This window comes from Fragaria vesca, linkage group LG5, assembly GCF_000184155.1.
Source record: "Fragaria vesca subsp. vesca linkage group LG5, FraVesHawaii_1.0, whole genome shotgun sequence".
NCBI classification, from domain to species: Eukaryota; Viridiplantae; Streptophyta; class Magnoliopsida; order Rosales; family Rosaceae; genus Fragaria; species Fragaria vesca.
This window is the reverse complement of record NC_020495.1, coordinates 26641045-26663985: the sequence shown is the minus strand read 5'-3', so window position 1 is coordinate 26663985 and position 22941 is coordinate 26641045. Positions and strand designations below refer to the sequence as shown.

General features: G+C 39.1%; 3 protein-coding genes across 4 annotated transcripts; 2 read left to right on the top strand and 1 right to left on the bottom strand.

Annotated features, from left to right (window-relative positions):
* Positions 1-4170: 4170 nt before the first annotated feature.
* On the top strand, positions 4171-8676 carry LOC101294853 (UPF0496 protein At2g18630-like). 2 transcript variants are annotated; one of them, XM_004300548.1, is made up of 2 exons: positions 4171-5918; positions 8361-8676. In XM_004300548.1, exon 1 carries the CDS (start codon positions 4736-4738, stop codon positions 5888-5890), a length of 1155 nt encoding a protein of 384 aa, XP_004300596.1. In that variant the 5' UTR covers positions 4171-4735; the 3' UTR covers positions 5891-5918; positions 8361-8676. The 2 variants fall into 2 exon arrangements, with proteins under 2 accessions (XP_004300596.1, XP_004300597.1); XM_004300549.1 differs by lacking the exon at positions 8361-8676 and adding an exon at positions 6780-6859.
* Positions 8677-11026: 2350 nt separating this feature from the next.
* LOC101294564 lies at positions 11027-13326 on the top strand. Its single transcript, XM_004300547.1, has 2 exons — positions 11027-11581; positions 12589-13326. Exons 1-2 carry the CDS (start codon positions 11027-11029, stop codon positions 13078-13080), a joined length of 1047 nt encoding a protein of 348 aa, XP_004300595.1. The 3' UTR covers positions 13081-13326.
* A 5827-nt stretch (positions 13327-19153) lies between these two features.
* On the bottom strand, positions 19154-20414 carry LOC101294269. The gene has a single exon (XM_004300546.1). The coding sequence runs from the start codon at positions 20412-20414 to the stop codon at positions 19518-19520; it is 897 nt and encodes a 298-aa protein (XP_004300594.1). The 3' UTR covers positions 19154-19517.
* Between the last annotated feature and the right edge of the window lie 2527 nt (positions 20415-22941).

Here is a 22941-nt window from a genome sequence, read left to right as displayed (position 1 = left end):
ATGCATCATTTTGCACTAGTCCAAGTTCAGATCTCTTGTTCTATGGCACTCCGAACTTGATTTTCTGCTACCACCTTAAAAGCACAAAGATCAAATTCGTGTGTGAAACAATACCAAAAGCTAAAATGGATACACCTGCTTGTTTCTTGACATTGCGTGCTTGCTTCTTACCTTTCCACACCTGGTTGCGAACGTCGACGTCTCCACTCCATTGTAAGTACACTATCTGCTTCTCGATCTGCTATTACATGTTTTACTTTGTTCTTATGGGCAGCTAATTTCATTGCAACTTTGATGCATTATCTCTGTACCTTTTTTTTTTTTTTTTTGGTAAATAGTTATCTACTGCATTCTGTGGATACTGGATAGTATTATTCATGGAGTGTTCTGATTTCGCTATGTACGTAATATCCATTTGTATGTTTTGTTTGTTTACACAGAAGTACCAGTTTTGTCAGATTGGCGTCTTCCAACAGGCACCTATTGCCTATGGGTGTTTTACAGGCCTAAAACCTTTCTGAGTCCTATTTGTTCAATACCATGATGATCTGACTCAGTGCTTAAAGGGAAACGAATTCGAGTCTCCGTGTCTTAAATAGTTACATTATGATAAAGCTAGATCGCCTTAAAGTTTTTGCTTGTCTGTGGTACATAGGTTGAGATTGTTCTTAATACTTCATAGCCTGAGCTTCTTATTTAGGAGGTAAAAGCCCTTTATCAGTTCATATACTTTTGTCTCATATCATATTTGATGCCATGGTTAAATGGAAATGAATTCGATTCTCGTGTACAATTATTGATAAAAAATGGATTGCCTGGTAGTTTGCTTCTGTCTGTTACATAACTTACATTGGTTCAGCACTAACCAGGCTGTGTATACCAGTAGTTGTCTCCAACTATTAGCTTAAGCTATTAGATTGAGATATTCAATATCCTTATAAAAGGCAACAAGTATAGGTTACCTAAGCAGAGACAACAAAAAGGGGATCATCTATCTCGCCTTCGGCATGTAATAAGTCCTTTGCAGGTATTTTGTGGGAATATATGGGCTTCATGTCGGTATCATGTTAGATGGCAGTTTTTTGTGTATCTGAAGATCAAGTAGTTTCTCTAAGTTCATAGCCCATGAATTCAGAACATTGTTGTTATCCTTTGAAGTTTGGAAACAGACTAATCCTATTGATCTGTTAATCTCGGCCACCAGTGCCTTGGACACAACCATATCCGAGAGATGCTTCTCAGCTTCCTGGATACTCAGACACAGTAGCTCAGCTAAGGTTTTTTTTTTTTTTTTTTCTCTTCTTCTGTTTCTTCAAGGTAATCCAAAGAACAAGAATGTTCAATTATTGTGTGCTTCAGACCTTGGGCTGCTTTGTCATCCAAAGAGCCTCCTAGCATGCTCTTTTCTCATTCTCTCCACAAACTAAATCAAAAACCAACTGGGGGCAGCAGCCCCCACTTACCCCTGCCTAGGTCCGCCATCAGTTACCCTATTCCTAGAATGCTAGTCCCACTAGAATACGGATTCCTTCGTTTCAAAAAAATAAAAATAAAAATTCTTGGGTGATTTCCTATCAAACAAACCTAGCTAGCTTTGTATATTATTAGCTCCGTCCTTTTGTTTTGTATATAATTAACTTAGTATCATCAGGGGAGGGGTATGGAGGATTTATGCGAGAATTTGTGGAATGAGATTTTGAGTAGATTATCATTGGAGAAGGACTTGGTGCCATGCATGAGTGTTTCCAAGTTATGGCACCGAATAGCATCAGGCCTTTGGGTGCAGAAATTCTGGGTACAGTCCCCTCCTTTGGGGCTTTTCTTCCGCTGCGCCACGACCACCACCACGTACCGTACGAATTATATCTCTTTGTATAATTATCATCGAATGGAAGATAACCTAGAAAAGACTCGTGTTTGTGAGGGTGTATTTTATCCTTATTATCATGACAATGAGTCTTATAGGGACCGAAAGTTTCTATGGCAGTTAAGTGATCGACAATGGGTTAAGCCGCTCCCTACAGCTCAACCCATCACTGATCTTGATGAGTACCTAAACGGGTGCAATGGGTTAATTCTGATGTTGAAATCAGCAACTCATGAGTTTTATGTTTGCAATCCCATCACAGGACAACAAGTCGCTATACCTAAACCCGGTGTCCACCAAAACCAGGATCATCAGCATTTTTGTGCTGCCTTGGCTTTCGACCCTTCTGAATCTCCTCATTACTACAGAGTAGTGAGACTTGATTGTTCTCAGGAATCATCCTCAGGTTCAGCCTTGATGGACATATTTTCGTCCGAATATGGACAGTGGGTTCGACACAGGATACAACTTGACTCGGTTTTTATTGAGGAGTTTAAAGAGTTCAAGTTGTGCAGGCAATTTTTTTACTTGCGAGGCAAGTTATACAGCATATCCATGTCATGGAAGCTTTTGTGCATTGACCTCGATGCTGTTGAAGCTCGGGCGCTTGAACTTCCTGTTCCAGAGGCCGATAGGACTATCGGAACCACGGGATGTCTTGGTGTGTCAGTGGACCTTCTTTACTACATGAAGCGCATGCCTGATAATTCAAGTCCGTTTGACAGGAAAAGGATTGTTTATGAAAAAGGTGGGTGGAGACCTAGATATAGGAACGAGAACAATCTGGTAGTTTGGTATTATGATGATGAATCTGGGAAATGGGTTTGCAGATACAGTGTTTCTTGCTTTTTTTTGGGAAGTCAAATGTACTACCTAGGTCATGACTATGAAGATGTCTTCGAACCTTACGCAATTAGTCCAAGTTCGGATCTCTTGTTCTATGGCACTCCGAACTTGATTTTCTGCTACCACCTTAAAAGCACAAAGATCAAATTCGTGTGTGAAACAATACCAAAAGCTAAAATGGATACACCTGCTTGTTTCTTGACATTGCGTGCTTGCTTCGTACCTTTCCACACCAGGTTGCATAAGAGGAACGTCGACGTCTCCACTCCATTGTAAGTACACTATTTGCTTCTCTGCTATCACATGTTTTACTTTGTTCGTATGTGCAGCTAATTTCATTGCAACTTCGATGCATTATCTCTGTCCTTATTTTCCTTCTTCTTTCCCTATTAAACAGAGCAACTGGCTTTAAGGACGCAAAATTGTTGACCGTGGAAGTGGTACAACCTGGTAAACAAGAAGATAGTGAGCCAGTTGATGTAATAAACGTGAGCTTGTATGACACCTTGCGAAGAAAGCATTTGCCTTTGCCGCCATTGGTTTATCCGAGTGAAATCACACAAATGCATATAGAGCTCGGGCGTATGAAAACTTCAATTTGGGGTCAGGGCAATGCATCCTCTACATAACTCAAAACTAAAGATGACAGTACATTTGACCTGACATTGACACATTTGACTTGTGCAAAATATGCTCCTTCAAGTGTGTGAACTATTCTTAATTCCATGCTTAAGTGTGCTTGAGATTTTCGTAAGCCTAAAGTGTCATTTATGTAGTTGGCATGTTCAAAGAGTTCTTTTGTTTGTAAACTATACACAAAAACTATGTTTTCATGTTCTTTTGAGCGGCTTCACTTATATACAAGGTCTCAAACATATAAGATAACTGAAATTTTTACGATTTCACATTAATCATACTTGAGCAATATTCAGAGTGATGTTTTTGTTTTCTTTCCAAATAAGATACTGAAGTTGATGTTAAGATACTCATGGCACTATTTAGATACACTGTAATTGTATAGTACAATTCAAGTCCTACAGATGCTTAACATGACTTGTGCAACAACAAGTGAAGTCCTAGGCACGCCCTTTAGGAATTTTAGACACATCAACACAATATTACGACGAACTTTATTTTGGTTTCATACATTATTAAATATATAATATCCACAGCTAAATTATAAAGGTGAATAAATTCTAGCAATCTGCTAGCATACAATTCCAAACAGAATATCCTACTCCCGTTATCCATGGAAATAATGACATTTTGATGAGTTACTTGCTTGACAATGTAAGCAGATTCTCTTATACTAAATTTATTCCACCTTTACCTTTCGCTTTTGAGTTTCAGATATCGTTTTGTCTTGTTTTTTTTTTTCCAGACAAGACATATAGAATACCTCTAGAGTAGTTGAAAACACTCTTCGTCATCGACGACATTATGTCACACCTCACCAATCGCCCCTTTCCTCTCTATTTCCTTGTGCGTTTTCATTTTGGGTCTCTTTTGCCTTGAACCCTTTCATTTCCAACGAAACCTCACCCGTTGAATTATTGGGACCATTGACTGGATTTTGCTTGGAATTTCAGCTTGTTTCTTCTCTTTGTGTGGAGGACTGAGGTGGGTGGAAACTTCATTATGTTATATTTATAGCTGAGCTGAATTCCAGGTACTAAGATCTTACAGCAAAGTCTTCAGCTTTCACAGTTTGATTCCTAATTTCCTAGTCTTTGATCTGAGTTCTAGTTCACCATTGAAATTTAGCTTTTGGGTGCTCAGGATCTGATCTAAATTGAAGTTGGTGGATCATTTCTAGCTCTTCATTGTACTGTTGGAGTAGATTTGATTCAAAGTTGTAGCTTTTTGAGGATTTTTGTGCATTTTGGTAGCTGGGTTTACAAGCTTTTGCTAAATTTATGATCTTTTGATTGAACTGAAGACTAGAAAGAGGAAAGGAGTTTTCTTTTTTAATTCACAAATCATAGTTTTGATTTCTGGGAGCTTATGATTATTTGAAAGCTAATGATGGGAGCAAACAGCAGTAAAAACAAAGGTGTTGATGCTCCAGCATCCCCACCTCCTCCGCTGCCACAACAACCCATCGAAAACAATACCAAATCGGAGTACACATCCCATTTGAGCTCTTATGAGGCAGCATGTAAGCTCGATTCGGGTTTACAATCGTTTGATGTATCTGTCCAACAGCGCACTAGCCGAGTGTTCAACTCACTTTCCACTGGAGTTGAAGTGAGGTCCCTATCATTGGACTCACTCAAAGAGGTCACTGATTGTTTGCTTGAGATGAACCACGAAGTAGTCAAAGTCATTCTCGAATGCAAGAAGGATATATGGAACAATCAAGAGATGTTCTCTCTAGTGGAGGAGTACTTTGAGAACAGTCTGCAGACATTGGACTTCTGCACTGCCCTCGAGAGATGTCTCAAGCGTGCAGTGAACAATCAGTTGATAATTCAGGCTGCGGTGAGGCGGTTTGAGGAAGAAGTAGAAGCTGGTTTCGACGGGAAGGGATGTGTGAGAACATTGCAGGAGTTGAGGGCATTTAAGGCAGCCGGGGACCCTTTCACGGAAGAGTTTTTTGTACTATTTCAGGCAGTGTATAACCAACAGGCATCAATGCTCCAGAAATTGCAAGTCCGAAAGAGAAAGCTTGATAAGAAGTTGAAATCAGTGAAAGCTTGGCGGAAAGTGTCAAATGTTATTTTTGTTGCCACTTTTGTGTCTGTATTGATATTTTCGGTGGTGGCAGCTGCCATTGCTGCACCGCCACTTGTAACCGCCTTGGCAGGTGCACTGGCTGTTCCGATAGGTTCTGTCGGGAAGTGGTGTAATATGCTTTGGAGCCGCTATGAGAGGGCTCTGAAAGGACAGAGGGAGATTATAAGCTCAATGCAGGTTGGAAGTATGATTACAATGACGGACTTGAACAACATCAGGGTGCTTGTTGGGAAATTGGAAATCGAGATTGAGGCACTGCTACAGAATGCTGACTTTGCTATTAGAGAAGAAGATGCTGTGAAGATAGTGATGATTGAGATCAACAAAAAGCTGGAAACTTTTATGGAAACCATCGAAAGTTTAAGCCAAAACGCTGATAAGTGTGGCCACAATATAAGGAAGGCAAGGACAGTGATTCTGCGGAGAATAATTAACAATTAGGCATCCCAGCAAATGAACAGCCATTTTGGTATGTTCTCCTGATCACTATTTTCTTGTTGGTGGTCTATTTAGCAGAAGTAGAGTACCTTTTTGAAGGATATATTATGCACATTGGGTCAATGACTTAGATTTGCCCTTCTTAAAGGGCGATGTAAGATTATTGTTAAGTAAGCTTATACTTGATGTGTTTCAAATTTCAAGTAAGCTTTAATGCAATGAGTTTCTTACTTCTTCCTTCGGTTTTGACCTTTTCATCTAGTTACTATATTGTAAGATGTTCTTGAATTTGATGAATGATGTTGGATGACATTGAGGTAAACAACTGTTGCCCTTCACTTTCAGTTGTGAGTTTTTCATTTAATAGAAGCATGCATTTAAAGGCTGACTTGTCTTTTGAGTTTTGAGAGAAATTTGTCTGTTGGAAAACCTTCATACATGTTTTAAGAAATACTTCAAGATATCTCGGTCCTATAACAATCTGTAGTTGTTATGAAGGAGATACTGTAGATTTGAACTCTAGGACAAAATGCACTTTTTACCTAGACAATCTATAGTTTGTTATGAAGGGAATACTGTAGATTTAAACTCTAGGAAAAAATGTACTTTTAACATATTTCGGCCATTCAATTTGCTGTTGCTGATGAGTGGACAACAAAATGAACTGGACAGTTCTGTTACCAATGTCCGTGGAATTTAGGAGGTTCTCATGTTTTATAGCTCTGCTGGTGGTAGCAGGACCAGTTAATGCTGTTATCTGTTTTGATAAACTGATGTTCAGTATTCTCCTTTCATCGAATCATATTTCTCATTCCCTGTATTGTTTTTTGTGTCTCCATATATTGATAGGCAGTATGAGATGGGTTTAAGAACAGTTCTGTTTCTTGCTTAGGTAGATATGGAGATTGTTTCTCTTCAGTCTGATATGATATTGCCTATAAGTTCCCATTGAAGATGAGGAATATGAAGGGGCTCAGTATTAGGGAGGACGTACTGCTGCATTTGAGAGGCTGAGGGAATCACACTGCTTTAAATTGATTATGTTTGGAATACATTTGATTATAGTTCTCAGTTGTTGCATTGTTAATTGATTAAGAACTTGAAAACATGAATGGACTTCTTTGAGCACTCTTTTACAAACATCTTGAGATACTGATAATTGAATGAAGGATTGTGTAGAGTGCATAAAATGAGGCTTGGTAAGGCATGCGCTTGGTAGCATGTGCTAACAGCATTAGCATTACTGTAAAGAACAAAAACACAAAAGCACAATTGGAGTTTATTGTGAACACATTTAGTTAGTGCATCTGTTATTACTAAATAGATCATGTATGATTATGGATAAGGAGATGCTAATTTTACCCAGAGATTTCTTAACCACAAAATTTAACTTTGGAAGATTCAATTTTCAACCCCTTCTTGTTGGTGAAATGATGGATAAAAGTTCATTGTCTATTATTCACAAGTTTTCTCTTACAGGATTCTTGAACTCCCATTTAACTGCTGATATTAAGTTATTAACACAAGCCAGTGATTACTGTATGGTTTGCTATTTGCTCTATGACTCTAGTTACATACAGCATATGCGTCTTAAGCTTTTAGAAGCATCCGTCAGTTAGATAGTGACAATGAGACTATGAGAGTATGATTGTGGACGAGAGCCTATTTTGAACCCAGAAATTTCTTAACCACAAAACTCTACTTAATATCTCACAGCCTTTTTCGTTGATTGAACAACTCTTTTATCAATCAGTCATTGCTTTTTCATGAATTTTCTCTATCAGGATGGTTAATATAAGTAATGTACTGTTAGATGTTGATTGAGCAAATAAAAATAAAACTCAACCAAACTAGATCTTTAGGGTGTCGTAAGTCATATAAAGACTAAATCGAACTGGAGCTTTTCTCACTTCTTACAACTCATCAGACTCATTATGCAGTTCTTGCTTAGCTTATTATATAGCTTTTATATATCAGCAATTCCATTTATACAGAGCCACTGTATAGCTTGTTATTTTCTTTACCTATTAAAAAAAGAAGAAGACGTATTTGCATGCTTCACAGTTCTCTTTGAAGCAATATTGCGTTTAGCAAAAACTTTGGCCAAACCTGCAAGAATAAAACATGTATATCTTAGGGAATATATGCCATCGACGATCAGGAAAATAGTTTCACAATCATTGTTTTTCCCAATCGATAATGCAGCTACAATTATTGCCACAAAAAAAAAAAAAAAAAAAAAAAAAAAAAAGGACTGAGGTTCCTTCAATACGATATTGCTGTGGTCACTTTTAAATACACAAGTTACATGGTTAAGTGCAAATGACAAAAGGAATAAAGCATTGTGTACTCAAACATCGGATTCTATACAAAAACTAGCAGTAGAGTTGCTGTTTGCCTCGAGTTCATTGAGCATTGTCAACCAGAAGAGTCTACTTCATGAATCATGATCTTGTTCTTGACTGAACTTCAGGAAAACACGATATGCAGAAGATGTGGGAGTGTTTGGATCGAGCATATATGAGATCTTGTTTGGCAAAGCTGTCGGATCGAGCATATATGAGATCTCCATATCAAGATAAGAGAAAAGCATTTGGATTTCTTCTTTTTTTGGTTATAGTCAAGTACAAGAACTGAAAAGAGTGACAGTAAGCATATTGGTTCTAGCTAGGCTTCTAGCATGAAGGAAGCTCTTATTCTTGTGGATCTAAGTTTAGGGGGTTCCTTCTGTCCTATGCCTCTAGTTATTTGGTGGAATTGTTTAGAATTGTGTGGATCAAATATAATTGTCTCCCATCGAACAAGTTAGTGGTCCGTTAGATAATATCGCCAAGAATTTATATTATTCAGAGTCTTTTTAGCTGTAATGTGCGTTTATAATTTTTCAGAACCATTACTTCAACTTGATAACTAAACATCTTCCGCTAGCTAATGGTTGGTTAGAGACGTTAGACAGCTCGCATTGGCCACAGCTGAAAATTTGAGATTTGGAATTTGTATCTGATAGACAATATGGGACTTTTAAATTTTGCACTATACTTTGACGCGAAATAACTAAGCTCTACTGCAATGTCTGATAATGGTACATAGCAAAACGATGATCATCTTAACTAGCTAGCTAGTCATTATACCCTTCTAAAACACCAAACCTAAACCAGAACCAATTAAGGTGGTACCACCATTTCCAAAGCTAGAATGCAACTTGATATATACTTGGGAAGCTAGCAAATTCCAAAGGATAACAACTTAACAGGTTAACCCATAAAGCATCAAATCCTCTACAATAATATGGAAAAAAAATTTGACAATTATTCATTTTATTTCTTTTATAGAGGTCGATATCAAACTTGGTATTCTCACTCTCCATCTAAACTCAATTATACAAACTTTGTTCTTTCTATTATTGTACAAGTGTGTGTGTGTGTGTGTATTGAAGAATGGTCTAGGTATGATTCATGAGTCGATGGTGACTCGATGACAGATTTGGAACAGAAAATACGAATAATTAAAATAAAACCAACATTTAGGTAAACCCTAACAGCTGGTGGCTCTTGCTGCCAAACATGATTACGTATTCCAATTAAGCTAAACCAATTGCTTAAGCAGGTGTTTATATTCTTGCCCACGCAAAATGATAGTTATGAAAAGCATGGTTTGAATGACAAGGATGTGATTAGTATGATGAGTAATACAAACATGCAGCTTTCGAAACTTGACCATGGAAATCGGAATTGTTTTAACAATAAGCCACATGTTTATAGTGGGACGAATCGAGTTTGATAACAAAGTGATCGAGTTCTAGCAGCTTGTGGTTCTTAGTGAAACGATAACCTAAATTTACTCGTCTGGATTTACAAATGGATCAAGTTCTTAACATTTTGAAAGGAATCCTTAGACCAAGTAGCAACCATGTCTTGTAAACCCTCATTTTTCTGAGTCATGATCCATCCAACTCATCTCTCCTCTCTTTGGTCATCAGCCTTGCTAATCCATATTATCTGGCTCCTCCCTATCAACAAGGGTAGACCATTTTCCAAGCCTTTAAGCTCAATTTTGCTTAAATTTAGGCTTGTACGGATAAGATGAGATGTTTTTCATGCTTCTTTTTTCCACATTTGAGCTGAACAACCCCTCTTCTATCGCCGTGATTGACCAAGAAGTGTCGGGAGTGAGAGCGTCATCATTTTAGTTACATTATCTCAAATTAAATTAACTATTACGACATTTTTACCGTATTTCAAGACACTATTCTAATATAATACGAGTTTCACTCTCTTTTTTAAGCCTCGCACCAATCAAAATCAGAGTATATGTTCGGTACAAGAAAACTGGATTAATCACCAGCTACGGAAAACGCACGTGCACCAATCATAGTGACAAAAACCGTAAATACGTGATACTCTGACGCTAATCATATCATATGTTTAAACCCGCAAATTGTTTATCTAAACTGATAAAACTTATCTTTACAGCTGGTCTTTTTTTTCTTAGGTGTAATCAAAATCCATCGCTATTAATTTTCCATTTCAAGGTAGATTTGGATACAAAAATCTTTACCAAAAAATCAGGTGAGAAAAATTGAACAAAGGCTTGAACAGATTAATGTGTGTATGTGGCGACACGTTTTCGTGAACGGTACAGCCTTAAATATCAACCTCCCGTTATTTCTGAGCTGCCAGCCCCGTCTTCCTCTGTAGCCAGCCCTATTATCAACACCAACTACACCTCTCCCCTATCGCCACGTGTCACCCCGCGAGTCCACCAAAGCCCCCAGTCAACATCAGCGCCGGTTACTATTGCTTTCTCACATGATCCGACAGCGACCCTTCTCCATCCCGCCACGTGTACGGCCAAGACTCACCCACCTCAACGTCCTTATCGAGATTAACTCGGCCTCGGGTCATCGCGTACGATATTTTCAAGTGACCGAATATTCCCGAAGCTGAGGCATCTGTTCACATCTCGCGTCGCCGAGAACCCGATTTTTACGGAAAATTCCGCGAGATATTGAAATTCTCGGAGTCGTCCTTGTTCTTGGGAGAGCTATATAAAGCCACAGAGGCCCTCCATTGATAATTGCAGTTTATTTTCTCTATATCCAAAAACCAGAAGCAAAGCAAATCCTCTATGGTAGTAGTTATGGCGTTCAAGAAAACCCTAGCTGAGCGCCTCTTCAATATCTCAAAGATCTCGACCCAGGCCTTGAGAAATTGCCGGATTTCCTCGTCGGCGGTGCATCTCCGGCCGTCGGCGAAGCCTCGGGAGTCGAGCGAGCCGGGGGACAATAATGCCGTTTTCCGGCGGTTCCTCCACGAGAGAGCCTCCGCCGCGGAGATCTGGTCGGTTCCGGTCGGCGAGAACCTGATGGAGAAGCTCAGGTCCGCCGCCATTTCCCGTAGCCGGATTAGGCTGGACGGTTTGGCTCCGCCGGCGACGGAGAGGGTGTCTGCGCCGGCGGTGATGGCCGGGTTGACGGCGGAGGAGACGAGGAAGCTGCTGAGGGCGGCGCAAATGGAGGCGGTGAAGGCGAAGCTCCGGGAGGTGGAGAAGACGTGGGTGACGTATTCGGAGTTTGTTAGGATTTGCACGGAGGTTTGTTCGGATCCGGATCAGGGTCTCGGGTTTGCGAAATCGCTGGATGAGAGTGGCGCCGTTATCGTTTTGGGGAAGGGCGTTTGCGTCAAACCTGAACAGGTTAATTTCTTATCCACTGTTATTTTTTTTACCCTGGTTAAATTCTGAATTGAGTTCATTTGTGAAATTTGTTTTACCCAGTTATGTTTTTCTGGTTGTTTTTTCATTTCTGTGTTGTTTCAGAGAAAAATAAGAACGTCTTGGTCTGTTTGGCCGAGAGTGGTTGAATTTGATGATAAGAATTATACGTTTTTAGTGTTTGTGATTTGGGGACTACCGAAAACTGATATAATTTTTATGATTTTATTTTGTTTTCTTCAACAGGCCAGTTCTAAAACGTGAAAAGGGTTCCCACCTTTCAGTTTCTACCGTGGCAGATTTTAAATTTCACCTTTGGGTGTTTGAGGAGAGCCTTCAGTGAATTAAAAAAAACACTAAAGAAGAAGAAAAAATTACCATCTTTTTCTTTGGAAGGAAAAAAAAAAACTTCTCACCAAAAGAAAAAACACAAAGGAAAAGGGAAACTGTCTTGTTAATATTTTCTGAATTGAATGACTATGTAGGTTTCATTATAAGTGGGATGGTACATAACATGAAAAATTAGTAATTGATTAGGTGATATTATGGGGGGTAATTTTTTTTATTTTATATTTTATTTTATTTAAAGAATGGTGGTGAAGTTAATTTGGGTTGGTTTAAAGTGGGAATATTTAGGTTTGCTTTGAAGTCTTTTCAGCTGGTGGTGTCAAGGTGTTGCTAACATGGTTGAATAGGATAGTGTTTAAAAGCTAAGATGATCCCACAGATTGTTTCTTGGATTTAGTTTTCTTGTTTGGTGTCTTAGTTGGTAACCTGCAATACTTCTATGGCATTTCTTGAGTACATGCCATTTTTGTGTAGGGTATAGATATGTATTAACTTCAACAGTTTTCTAGGCCAAATTTTTGTTGTTGTTCATTGTATCTGTTTTATGATGAACATAAGAGTCCAAGATTGATGAAGATAGCTAGTTTGATAGGCAGTGTATGCTTTGCCCAAATGTGTTTTCAACTGTTTGGTTACTGCAGGTAGCAAAAGCAATCCAAGACCTCATTCCCATCCCTGGAGCCACTCCAAGCGATGCAAAAATGAGGGAGCTAGAAGACATGGAGAAACAGAAATCCATAATAGACCAGAAAGCTGATGCCTTGGTGCGCAGAGAACTATGGTTGGGGCTTGGCTATCTCGTTGTCCAAACAGCCGGGTTCATGAGGCTGACCTTTTGGGAACTCTCATGGGATGTGATGGAACCCATCTGCTTCTATGTGACTTCAATGTACTTCATGGCTTGTTATGCCTTCTTCCTCAGGACCTCCAAAGAGCCCTCTTTCGAAGGCTTCTTCCAGAGCCGTTTTGTTGCCAGGCAGAAGAAGTTGATGAAGGATCACAATTTCGATTTGGGTAGGTATGAGGAGCTCAGAAAAGCTTGTTACTCGCTCTCATCTTCTCCATCGGATCCATCAGCTGCTTTTGATGGAGCTAAGAGGATGCCAATGCAGTTTGGTTCCAATGTTCTATAGAATGATTAATTTACAGAGGCTAAAAAAATTTAAATAACAAACCCCAATTTTGCTCAACCAAAACCAGAGTTAACTCTAGAAATTTAGTCGCCCCGGCTTTCTGTAAACAGTGATGTGGAGAGCGTTATGTTCCTTGTAGATTTTCATGGTTACCAAATACATTGCTGCTGATCACTCTGATTGACAACCATTTCATGAATGAACTTAGTGTTGTTCCTCAACTTAATTTATCCAAGTTTCTCTCCCAAAAGTTACAGTCCAATTATTTACCATAGTAAATTGATAAAGAAGTTAGTGGGAATATTCATTGCCATTGGGAAAGGCAGAGATTACATCATAGATTCAAAAGAATCGGCTTGCTACATGTGCTTCCAAAAACATAGCTATCTCCAACCAAATCTGGAGTCTCACTATGCAGCGACAGTTGTAATATCAAATTTGAAGTCTCACTATGACTATGCAGCAACAGTTGTAGCACACCAATAAAGATAAATTTGACGGTAGACACCCAATTCAGGGCTTTAAAGTTTAAACAATGTCAATTGATTAGTGTGCTTGGAAAGGAAATCACTCGTCTATTTGTTCAAAAGTTGAACCAGTGCACTCCCTGTAGCCGTTCCTTTGGATCCGAAGTCAAGAAAATGAAAAATGATATGCGCCAATTTGTCTATTTCTCGTTTATTTAAAATATTTCATCAAACACCTTGAAAAATAAAAAAATCAAGAAAGAAAAGAATAAATTGGATGGATGGCATTGCGATTGAATGACCTTTCATAGGCGAAAGAACACTGTTTCATGAGTACAAAGAGATGGCAATCCAGGATTCCAGGTACATGGAGTCTATGGTTCATTCATACACCAACGGTCATGCATAATAGATAAAAAACCAAGCAAGAGTAGTGACTCAATATATAAATTTTATCAATCTTTTTTTAATTTTCTTGATACATTTTATCGAACACTTGTAAGTATATTTTATCGCATAGTCACGAAGGAAAAATAGGAGACTAGATATGAAAAGGAACAGTATCTCATCACCTCGTTACAAACTAGACCAATGTGATCAGAGTCTAGAAGCAACCAATATTCAAGAAACTTGTGCTAAACCAAACCGCATGCATAACATTTGCAAATGCCATGGAGAAATGATAGGAGAAGTCTCATTCGCTAACGAATTAGAGCCGTATAACTAAAGCGATAGAATTGATTTCTGAACCAAACACATGCATGTTCTTGGCTTTGTAACTATGAATTCGTTAGTCGAGCATAGATGGCGATCCAGGATTCCAGGTACATGGAGTCTGTATATGGTTCATTCATACATCAACGGTCATGCCTAATGGATGAAAAACCAAGCAAGAGTAACGACTCAATATATAATTCTTATCGGTTTTAATTTCTTTTATTTTCGTGGTACATTTTATCGAACACTTTTGACTATACTTTCTCACATAGTCGCTAGTGCGGACAAAAATATACATAGCACGTAGATATGAAACAAACAGTATCTCATCACCTCGTCACAAACTCTCCTCTAATGTCTTTAGAGTCTAGAAGCAACCAGTTAATATTCAAGAAACTTGTGCTAAACCAATAAACCGTATGACATTTGCAAATGCCATGGGGAAGTAAGAGGACGAGTCTCATTAGCTAACGAATTAGAGCCGTATAACTAAAGCGATAGAATTGATTTCTGAACCAAACGCATACATGTTCTTGCTTTGCAACTATGAATTCGTTAGTCGAGCATGGCTAGGGGAGGTTCAAGCGGACAGGCTTATTGCACCTCTGCATTTGCCACAAGGAAAGTGACATTGGGACCATGAGAGACCCATCTGTACGTGTCAAATATGAATACGAACGAGTCTGCATAACGATAGCATAGACTGGCGAGCCATTTGGTCCTCCTTTGAGTCCTTTCTCACCGTCCGAGTAAGACGGTGAAAGCTAGGGTTAGGGCTAGAAGATGACCACAACATGAAATTTCCAAGAAGCTGGGGCTTCTTCTGTCCTCATCACTGTGTTTTTTACTGTTTGGATGGTAGGCAACAGAATCTGGAACGTGTTCACGTTCTTTCATTTGTTATATGAATCCAAAACCCACATTAATCCCCCGACCTAATTTTGCTGTTCCAGGAATCTCTACTCTGCCACCGACTTAATTAGTGTCGCTGCTAATCGCTCTCGCATCTGAAATCCACTGTATATAAACAAACAGTATTCTCTTCACGATCACAAAGCCGACAATTATTTATTTATATGACAAATTAAATTGAAAATTATGCGAGACTAGTTCCTCAGAGATTTAAAATGCTCTTAAGATATTGAAGATTATACAAAACATGCCCTTAAGATTTAAAATGGAATGGAAGGTTATCCTCACAATGAGATATGCCTGGAGATTAATTGGATGTACACATTGAGTAAGGGAAGGGTATTGTCTATCCAGAGTTGTCATCAAAGTTAGGTGCATATGATCAGTATGGTTTTTTTCGATCTTTTTCAATATTATCTGGGTCTGAACTTATCAAACTCGATCCCTAGCTATATACGCGTTTGGTTTTTGGTCATTCAAAATGTGGATACTATGAACTTCACATTCTAAACATTTAGATTACGTTTCACTCAGCAGAGAGGAATTTATGAAAGGAAATGGTCTGTGAATTGGTGCTGCCCCATGCCAACCAAGCTTTCGTATAATGCAGCTAATGTTGATGCTGATGATGATGATATAACGCATTCATTTTTTAAGTCAAATTGAATGCGTAGGCGACTCTACATGCTCGCCAACTAGACAAGAGTCTTTGTCAAAATCTTCTTGACGGATCTGCTCGTGAATGGCTTTTATAATCAATTTTCATCAACAAATTTTCATAAGCAAATTTTCAATCAAGTCATATTTTTTTGAAGATTTTGCCAGATTATTCTGTTGGTGTATGTAAGAGGATTTTACGCTGAAACATGCCAAAAATTTGGAATGTATTGTTAGGCAATAAATCACTTATAACTTCCTGTTTACCCCCAGTGTAATATGGGAAATGTTTTTGTTGTCATGCGTACTTGGACAAAATTCTCTTATTTTTTTACGTTATTGGACTCATAGTGAAATCCAAAGATGTATGCAAAGATGGATGAAGAGGTCCAAGATGTTGTTTTCTTGTTCGTGAATATGTAGCTTACACGATTCTACTCTCTATCTCTTTCGACTCCATCATTTTTGCGTACGTTGCAGATTTTATTTACGTATTGTACTTTACAAATTTTGGTATGTACGTGATCATGGACTAGAGGGTTATACTGAGTCATTTGATTTCGCATTTTGGTTCATTGAAACTTGGGGTGTAGCTGGCCACGATGTCTAAGATGAACTACTAGTACTTAATAATTGACTACAACCCTATGAACAACGAGAAAAATACGATTATTGGAATTTGTATGTGTCATGGCCCTGTGATACTGATTGAGGTACTCATTGGCGTCAATACAGATGAATGCTCCTCTTTCTTTCCTTCCTTCTTCTTTCATGGGATAAGAGAACATAATCGATCTTCTACGATTAGGGGATTTAGGGCATACGTTAGGTAACTTAGATCATCAGATTCCTGTTTGGCGCTATTCTTGTCTGAGTTTGCAGTCATCATCAGGAGGCTTACTGATCTCATTGAAAGGAAAAGTTTGATTTTCTTAATGTATTATTGGCCGAAAATGCGTGTGCATGGTATATACATAATCCCGTACGTACTTTCAACGGTTTTGTTGTAGGATAACACAAGATGCAGAGAGTATCATAAACTTATTGGCCGGATTACTCCAACCACCAAGAGATGGTTGGAAACTATCACTAATATGGATCTTTTTGCGAAATGTTGTGGTAATATGAAGTCTGCAAATGTTGTGGTAACAAGAATGGCTCCTCTGCTCAGTCTGGCATCACTGAGCCCACTGAAGACTGCTGCTTATCGCGGATTCAAGAGTAGGAAAAAAAGGGTGAAGATTATGCTTTCAACTTTCAAGGAGTAGGGATTGTGGTGGATCAGATCATCAGATGGTTTGATTTTGTTGTTTGTTGTACTCTAAAATCTAAATGAAACTCACATTTGTGTGTTGTGAAATTAGTTGGCGTACTAAGGCAGTTGTACGTAGGGTTTTTGTTTTTTTTAAACAAGTTCTAGGTATTGTTGTGCTGAAAATTTGATTAAACTTTCCCAATGTATAAGGACATTTAATTATTGTCTAGTACTCTGAATGACATGCTTGGTAAAACAGGTCATGGAGCAGAAGCTTTAGCTGCATATATATATAGTTGTAGTGATATAACTGAGAATATAGGTCATGTTGCTGCAACAACAACAAGAAGAAAAGAAACATTAATCTCAAACGCAGCCGCAGCAAACCCAACGTACCATCCTCACAAACACATGCAGGTTAACGATTAACTCCAGGAGAATTAGCAACACAACACAGGGCAGGATCAAAGTGAAGCTCAGGCCTAAAATAACGGGGGAGTAGTAGAGATCAGCCTCTGCTATAGAGATCATACAACGGCCGGAAAAGATAGTGTTGGTTGTTATAAGGTCAAATAAGTGTTCAACAAAGAAGGCATTCAGGGAGCTAATTAAGAAGACTCAGTATTCCGGTGGGTTGAAGAGGAAATCTTTTGGTGGTTCTTCCACCTTGGCACCGTGAATGCCCACTTGCCCAGCAAGTGATCACTTTGATTCTCTGACCCTGCTACCATGATGTTTTTTGGCTTTCACGATTGCTTGGAGGACCTCCGATTCTGGAAGACATGTCTGCCAAACTAAGGATTAGTAATTTTCTTTCAATAAGCCTGCCTCACTTGTTAGCCTGTATAGATTGAAGTCCTCAGCTCCAATGTATGGAGGACACCCTCACTGCCAAGAAATACACCCTCACTGCCTCACACCACAAAGGATCGGAGGTCCTCCTTGTACTCTTTGTTACCCAAAGTCGAAGCCAATTATTCATATGTTTAACTTGAACTTGCAAGAACCCTAATTTTACATATTTCTCTGTTGTGTTCAACTACCATTAGATCTAGAATCGAGTCAATCGACTATGGATAATACTAAAGAAAATATTAATTCCAACTGCCTTATTATTTTCCACGGTTTGATCTATATTTAACAACAATCAAGCACCACCGATCAGTGAATAAGACTATAGAGATCATGTTGAAGGCATATTGAAAATTTGAAAGCTCTAAATGCCAAAACTGTCATGAAGCATGGAAAGCATGGAACTCCACATTTTATGAGCTCAAAGGCCAACACATTACGAATGCCCTTATGAAAAGGCACACGTTTGGTGCTTCTAAGTTCTAATCTAAAGAAGTAGTCATACGCCAAATCACTGGCATGCCTCATATGAGGTACCAAATCCGAACTACCACACCAAATGCCATATTGGCTTTCTTGTTGATTTAATTATTTGACTGTGGCATCAAATTTCTTTTGTTTGATGATGTGCCTTACATAGTGCTACCCCTCTAAAAAGATTTGGTTGTTTTTATGCAAATCGTATAAAAGGTTCACCCAAATACACCCAACAAGAACACAACAAGATTTGCAAGTGAACTGGTATGGCACTAGTTGCAAAATCTCCGCAATCTGCTTAGAATCACATGTACCATCTCTACCGACCTTTCTATGTATTGAGGGGAGAAATGGAGAATGTATGGCAACACTAGGGTCGCTTCTGCGCTCACCTTGTTGATACCTCCTCCCCGCCTCAGTTGATGGCGTACTTAGTGGTGTTGGTTACAGTTAAGTACTCGGCTTATAGGACAGAATTAATTTCATTGTGATTGAGAGACAATACAGATCACAATTCGCAGAGATTCTGAGCGTGCTCAAGAGCAACTTATTCGAAGCAACAGTATCAATAGTCAGAGTTACCAGTTAGATTGACGATCAAAATGAGGGACATACTCACATACATGTTATGAGTTTCAGATTTTGAATACTAGGAGGCACAGATAGCAATCACAGATAAGATTCATCTCACAACCTAGGACTATGATCTTATATATACAAGATGAGCAGCACTCTATTTACATTGCCTCCATTAGCACGCAGTAAAAACTAATAAAAAGCGTGAAAAACGAACATGTATAGCTAAAAACACACTATAACTACTACTACTCTCAGCACTACTCAAACCCAGCAAAACAAATTTGAAAAATTTGATTCGTAATTCTCACTAATATTTTTACTCCTGAATCACAAGCGACATCCATAACCATCAAACATAAACTCTACCTCCCGAGACATGTAAACTCAACTCAACTCAACCTCATTTCCCTACTAAACCATGTGTAACACTCGAACCAAAACTTTAACACCCCCCTCCCCAAGAACAAAACTTTCTTTTTACCCACTACACCACTTACATCATATGTGAAACCCCCCTTCCTTCAAATCACTTTGTCCTTCGCTCTAACCTGCTCCTCCTCCTCCGCCTTCGCTTCCGCCTCCTCCACTTTAGCCAACGCCGCCTTCCCATAACCCCAATGAATCTTCACATAGAAGTTCAAAAACAACAGCAGAATCACCGCATTCAGCACCGAATTGAACCCCCACGCCCCGATCCCATTACACCCTCCTTTCATAAAATGCATCATCAGAACGCCAACATGGCAGGCCACATTGCACCCCAGCAGCAGCATCTGGCAGTTCACCACGAACGCAAAACACGCTCTTGGCAGCCCGATCGCAATCCAGAATCTATACGCATACACAACAGCGTACACCAAAGTTGTCGAAAGTATAGCCAGCACTTGAAACGACTGCGAGAATTCCAACCAGATGAAGGCCATGAATGTGAGGATGGAGTGGTTGAAGAGCTGAAAGGGGACTAGCTTCCCGCGGCGGAGGATCGTAAAGAACGTCCGGATCATGTGCAAGAAGCGAGAGAGGTAGTAGATGTAGGACCAGAAGAAGACCCGACCCGAGGGGCGAGTGCCGAGAGGGAAGCAGAGGAGCCATTGGAAGGGGGTTTTGGAGCGGCGCCAGAACCAGCGGGTATCGCGGATTTCGGCTACGGAGGAGAGGGTGATGCCGGCGAAGATGGTGAAGGAGAGGAGGGTCATGAGGAGGGAGTGGAAAGCGGGGAGGGGGCCGAGAGGGACGGGGCGGCGGAGGAGGGAGAGGAGGAGGTGGAGGAGGAGGGAGAGGAGGAGGTAGAGGGAGATGGCGGTGAAGAGGAAGGACCAGGTGGAGCCCCAGGAGTGGGCGTGGGACCAACGGAACCCGACGATTGATGGGTGCTCCGAGAGCCAGAACGTGAGGGTCTGGATCACGGGCTGACCCATCAACGCTGCCACCGGTGATGGATCAACACGGTGCTCCGGTTGAGGGGTGTTGGGTGGGGGGAGGGTCAAGATGGGGGTGGTGGCTCCGGTGGTGGTGCCTGGGTTCACTCGGAGTCGTACATTCAGAGGGGGGTTGGGAATTGGTGGAGAGAACGGGAGGTAGTGAAGAAGAAGAGCGGAAATAGGTGGTGGGTATAAAGAGGAGGACGTATTGGAAGCTGCATTTTTGGGAAGGTGTACGTGGGAGGTTTTGATTTGTGGTGGTGTGTTGATATGTGATATCATGACATTGTTGAGTCCAAAAAGGTTAGTTGAGACTTGAGAATTACAATCTTTTATGCTCGTGATTTACATCATTTTATAGTATACGATATCTTTTTCGCGTGACAATAGATAATAACGCTGGACTTTAAAGTCTTGAAATAACAAATTGTATTAAGTGATTAATAAACGAGATTCTAAAATCCTTGTTAAATGTCGCTTAGGCGCCGCTAGATGTCTCGAAAACTTCCCGATTCTGCCCTATTTAAGAAGGCCACCAGTCCAGCACCGTGATAATCGACCACCCAGCCAGTGGCGGAGCCAAATGAAGGACCAGTGGGGGCCTGTGCCCCCAGTGAAATATTGAATTTCATTAGCTAATCTTCTTTGTGCCCCCACAACAATTCATCTTCTTCTGCTTCTCCTCGGAAGGATGCCTAGTTTCTTTTCTATAGTTCTATTTCTTGTATTTAGGCTTTAGCTTTTTAGATTGGGTTTTTGGACTGTCTCTCAATTTCCACAAAAAAAACTCTAGACCAAGACAAAAGTCATTATTAATTTGAATTAATGGGATATTTTTAACCTGAAGAATGAACACAGTGAACAATGTGAACTTTTAAGTGTGGGTTGGGAGCTATGTAGATTATGTAGAAAAATTCTGGGTTTGCAAACTTTAATTTTTGTACACACAAGTTAGCCACAGGTAATGCTTATAGTTGTGCGTATATATATATACGGGTCCGGTTCAAAGGACATTAAATTTAACATAAATTTTGACACTAATTGTTGACCATTAGATTTTAAAACAATGATTAGTCTAGATCAATCCTAAATATGATGTCAGTATATTACTAATTGATGTGGCAAGTGACGTCACATTACCTAGTTTAATAACAAATCAAATTAAAAGAAAAGAAGGAAAAATCACATTTTAAAATCTAGAAAACAAAATCCAATTTTTACAGAATAAAAGAAGAAGAACAAGATCGTACATTTGTCTTTCTTTTGTTTCAGTTTAGCATACATCAAACACAGTAGCAAAATCCTCACTCTAATTTACTTTAGCTTAATTCCTTGGTAAAATAACAAAGTCGCCACTTGCCGGATATTATCATCCATTCCATCGGATTTGAATCCTTGGCTCAAATTTTTGTGATGATTTTGTATTTACTCGAATCGGAAATTTGGTGTTGTTAGACATATATATCAAATATATATGAAATTCTTCTTGTGATGATCGAACCTACAGATCAAGAATATAATGAATAGAAGAAGCCCTAGTACGTATACTCTTTGGGAGAACATTACAACAACTCAAAGTTAGTGTCTGCAAATACCAAAAAAGTTTGGAAATTAGGGGTTTTTTTTTCTGTCGATCTTGTTCTTCGTTTTCCGGATTTTAAAGTGTGATTTTTCCTTCTTTTCTTTTAATTTGATTTGTTATTAAACTAAGTAATACCACGTCACTTGCCACATCAATTAGTAATATGTTGACATCATATTTAGGATTAATCTAGACCATTCATTGTTTTAAAATCTAATGGTTAACAATTAGTGTCAAAATTTGTGTCAAATTTAATGTCCCTTGAACCGGACCCTATACATATATATATGTTCGTAAAATTTAGCCGCAAAATTTTTTTGTGCCCCTATTGATTTATTTGTCTGGCTCCGCAAAATTTAGCTTTTTATCTTCATCAAAAGCTCAAAATTTAATTAGATAGGTTTCATTGTTCTTAAATGGGTCTAATATACTTTTGACTCAAAGAATTGAGATTCTTTGCGATTGGAGGAGACTATCATTGCTCTGAACACTACTAGCATAAGCCTTATAGGATACTGTAATTTTTCTGTACATATTGCTTTATAGGATACAAATAACCGTATCTAAAAGTCATTAGGTACGGTGCAGCCACGGAATGAAAAAGGGTATTCTCTATTGCAGGTGCCACTAACCAAAGGCCACGCTTTTAACTTTGGTGTCTCTGTTTTTAATTTTATTTAAAATAGTGTAAATATTTTTTTCTATTTTTTTCTTAATTTTCATTTTCTTTTACTTTTTATTTCTTCATTTTATTTTTTCTTAATTATCATTTCCCATTTCTTCCTTTTTCATTTTATTATCCATTTACTCCAAATTTATTAAATAATTTATATCTAATTTATTTTCATTCGATCAAGTTGCCGGCACCGGAAACCGAGAGCTCCGTTCTTCTCTCTCTCTTCGTTCTTTCTCTTCGCCGCCGCCGCCGTCTCTCTCTCTCTC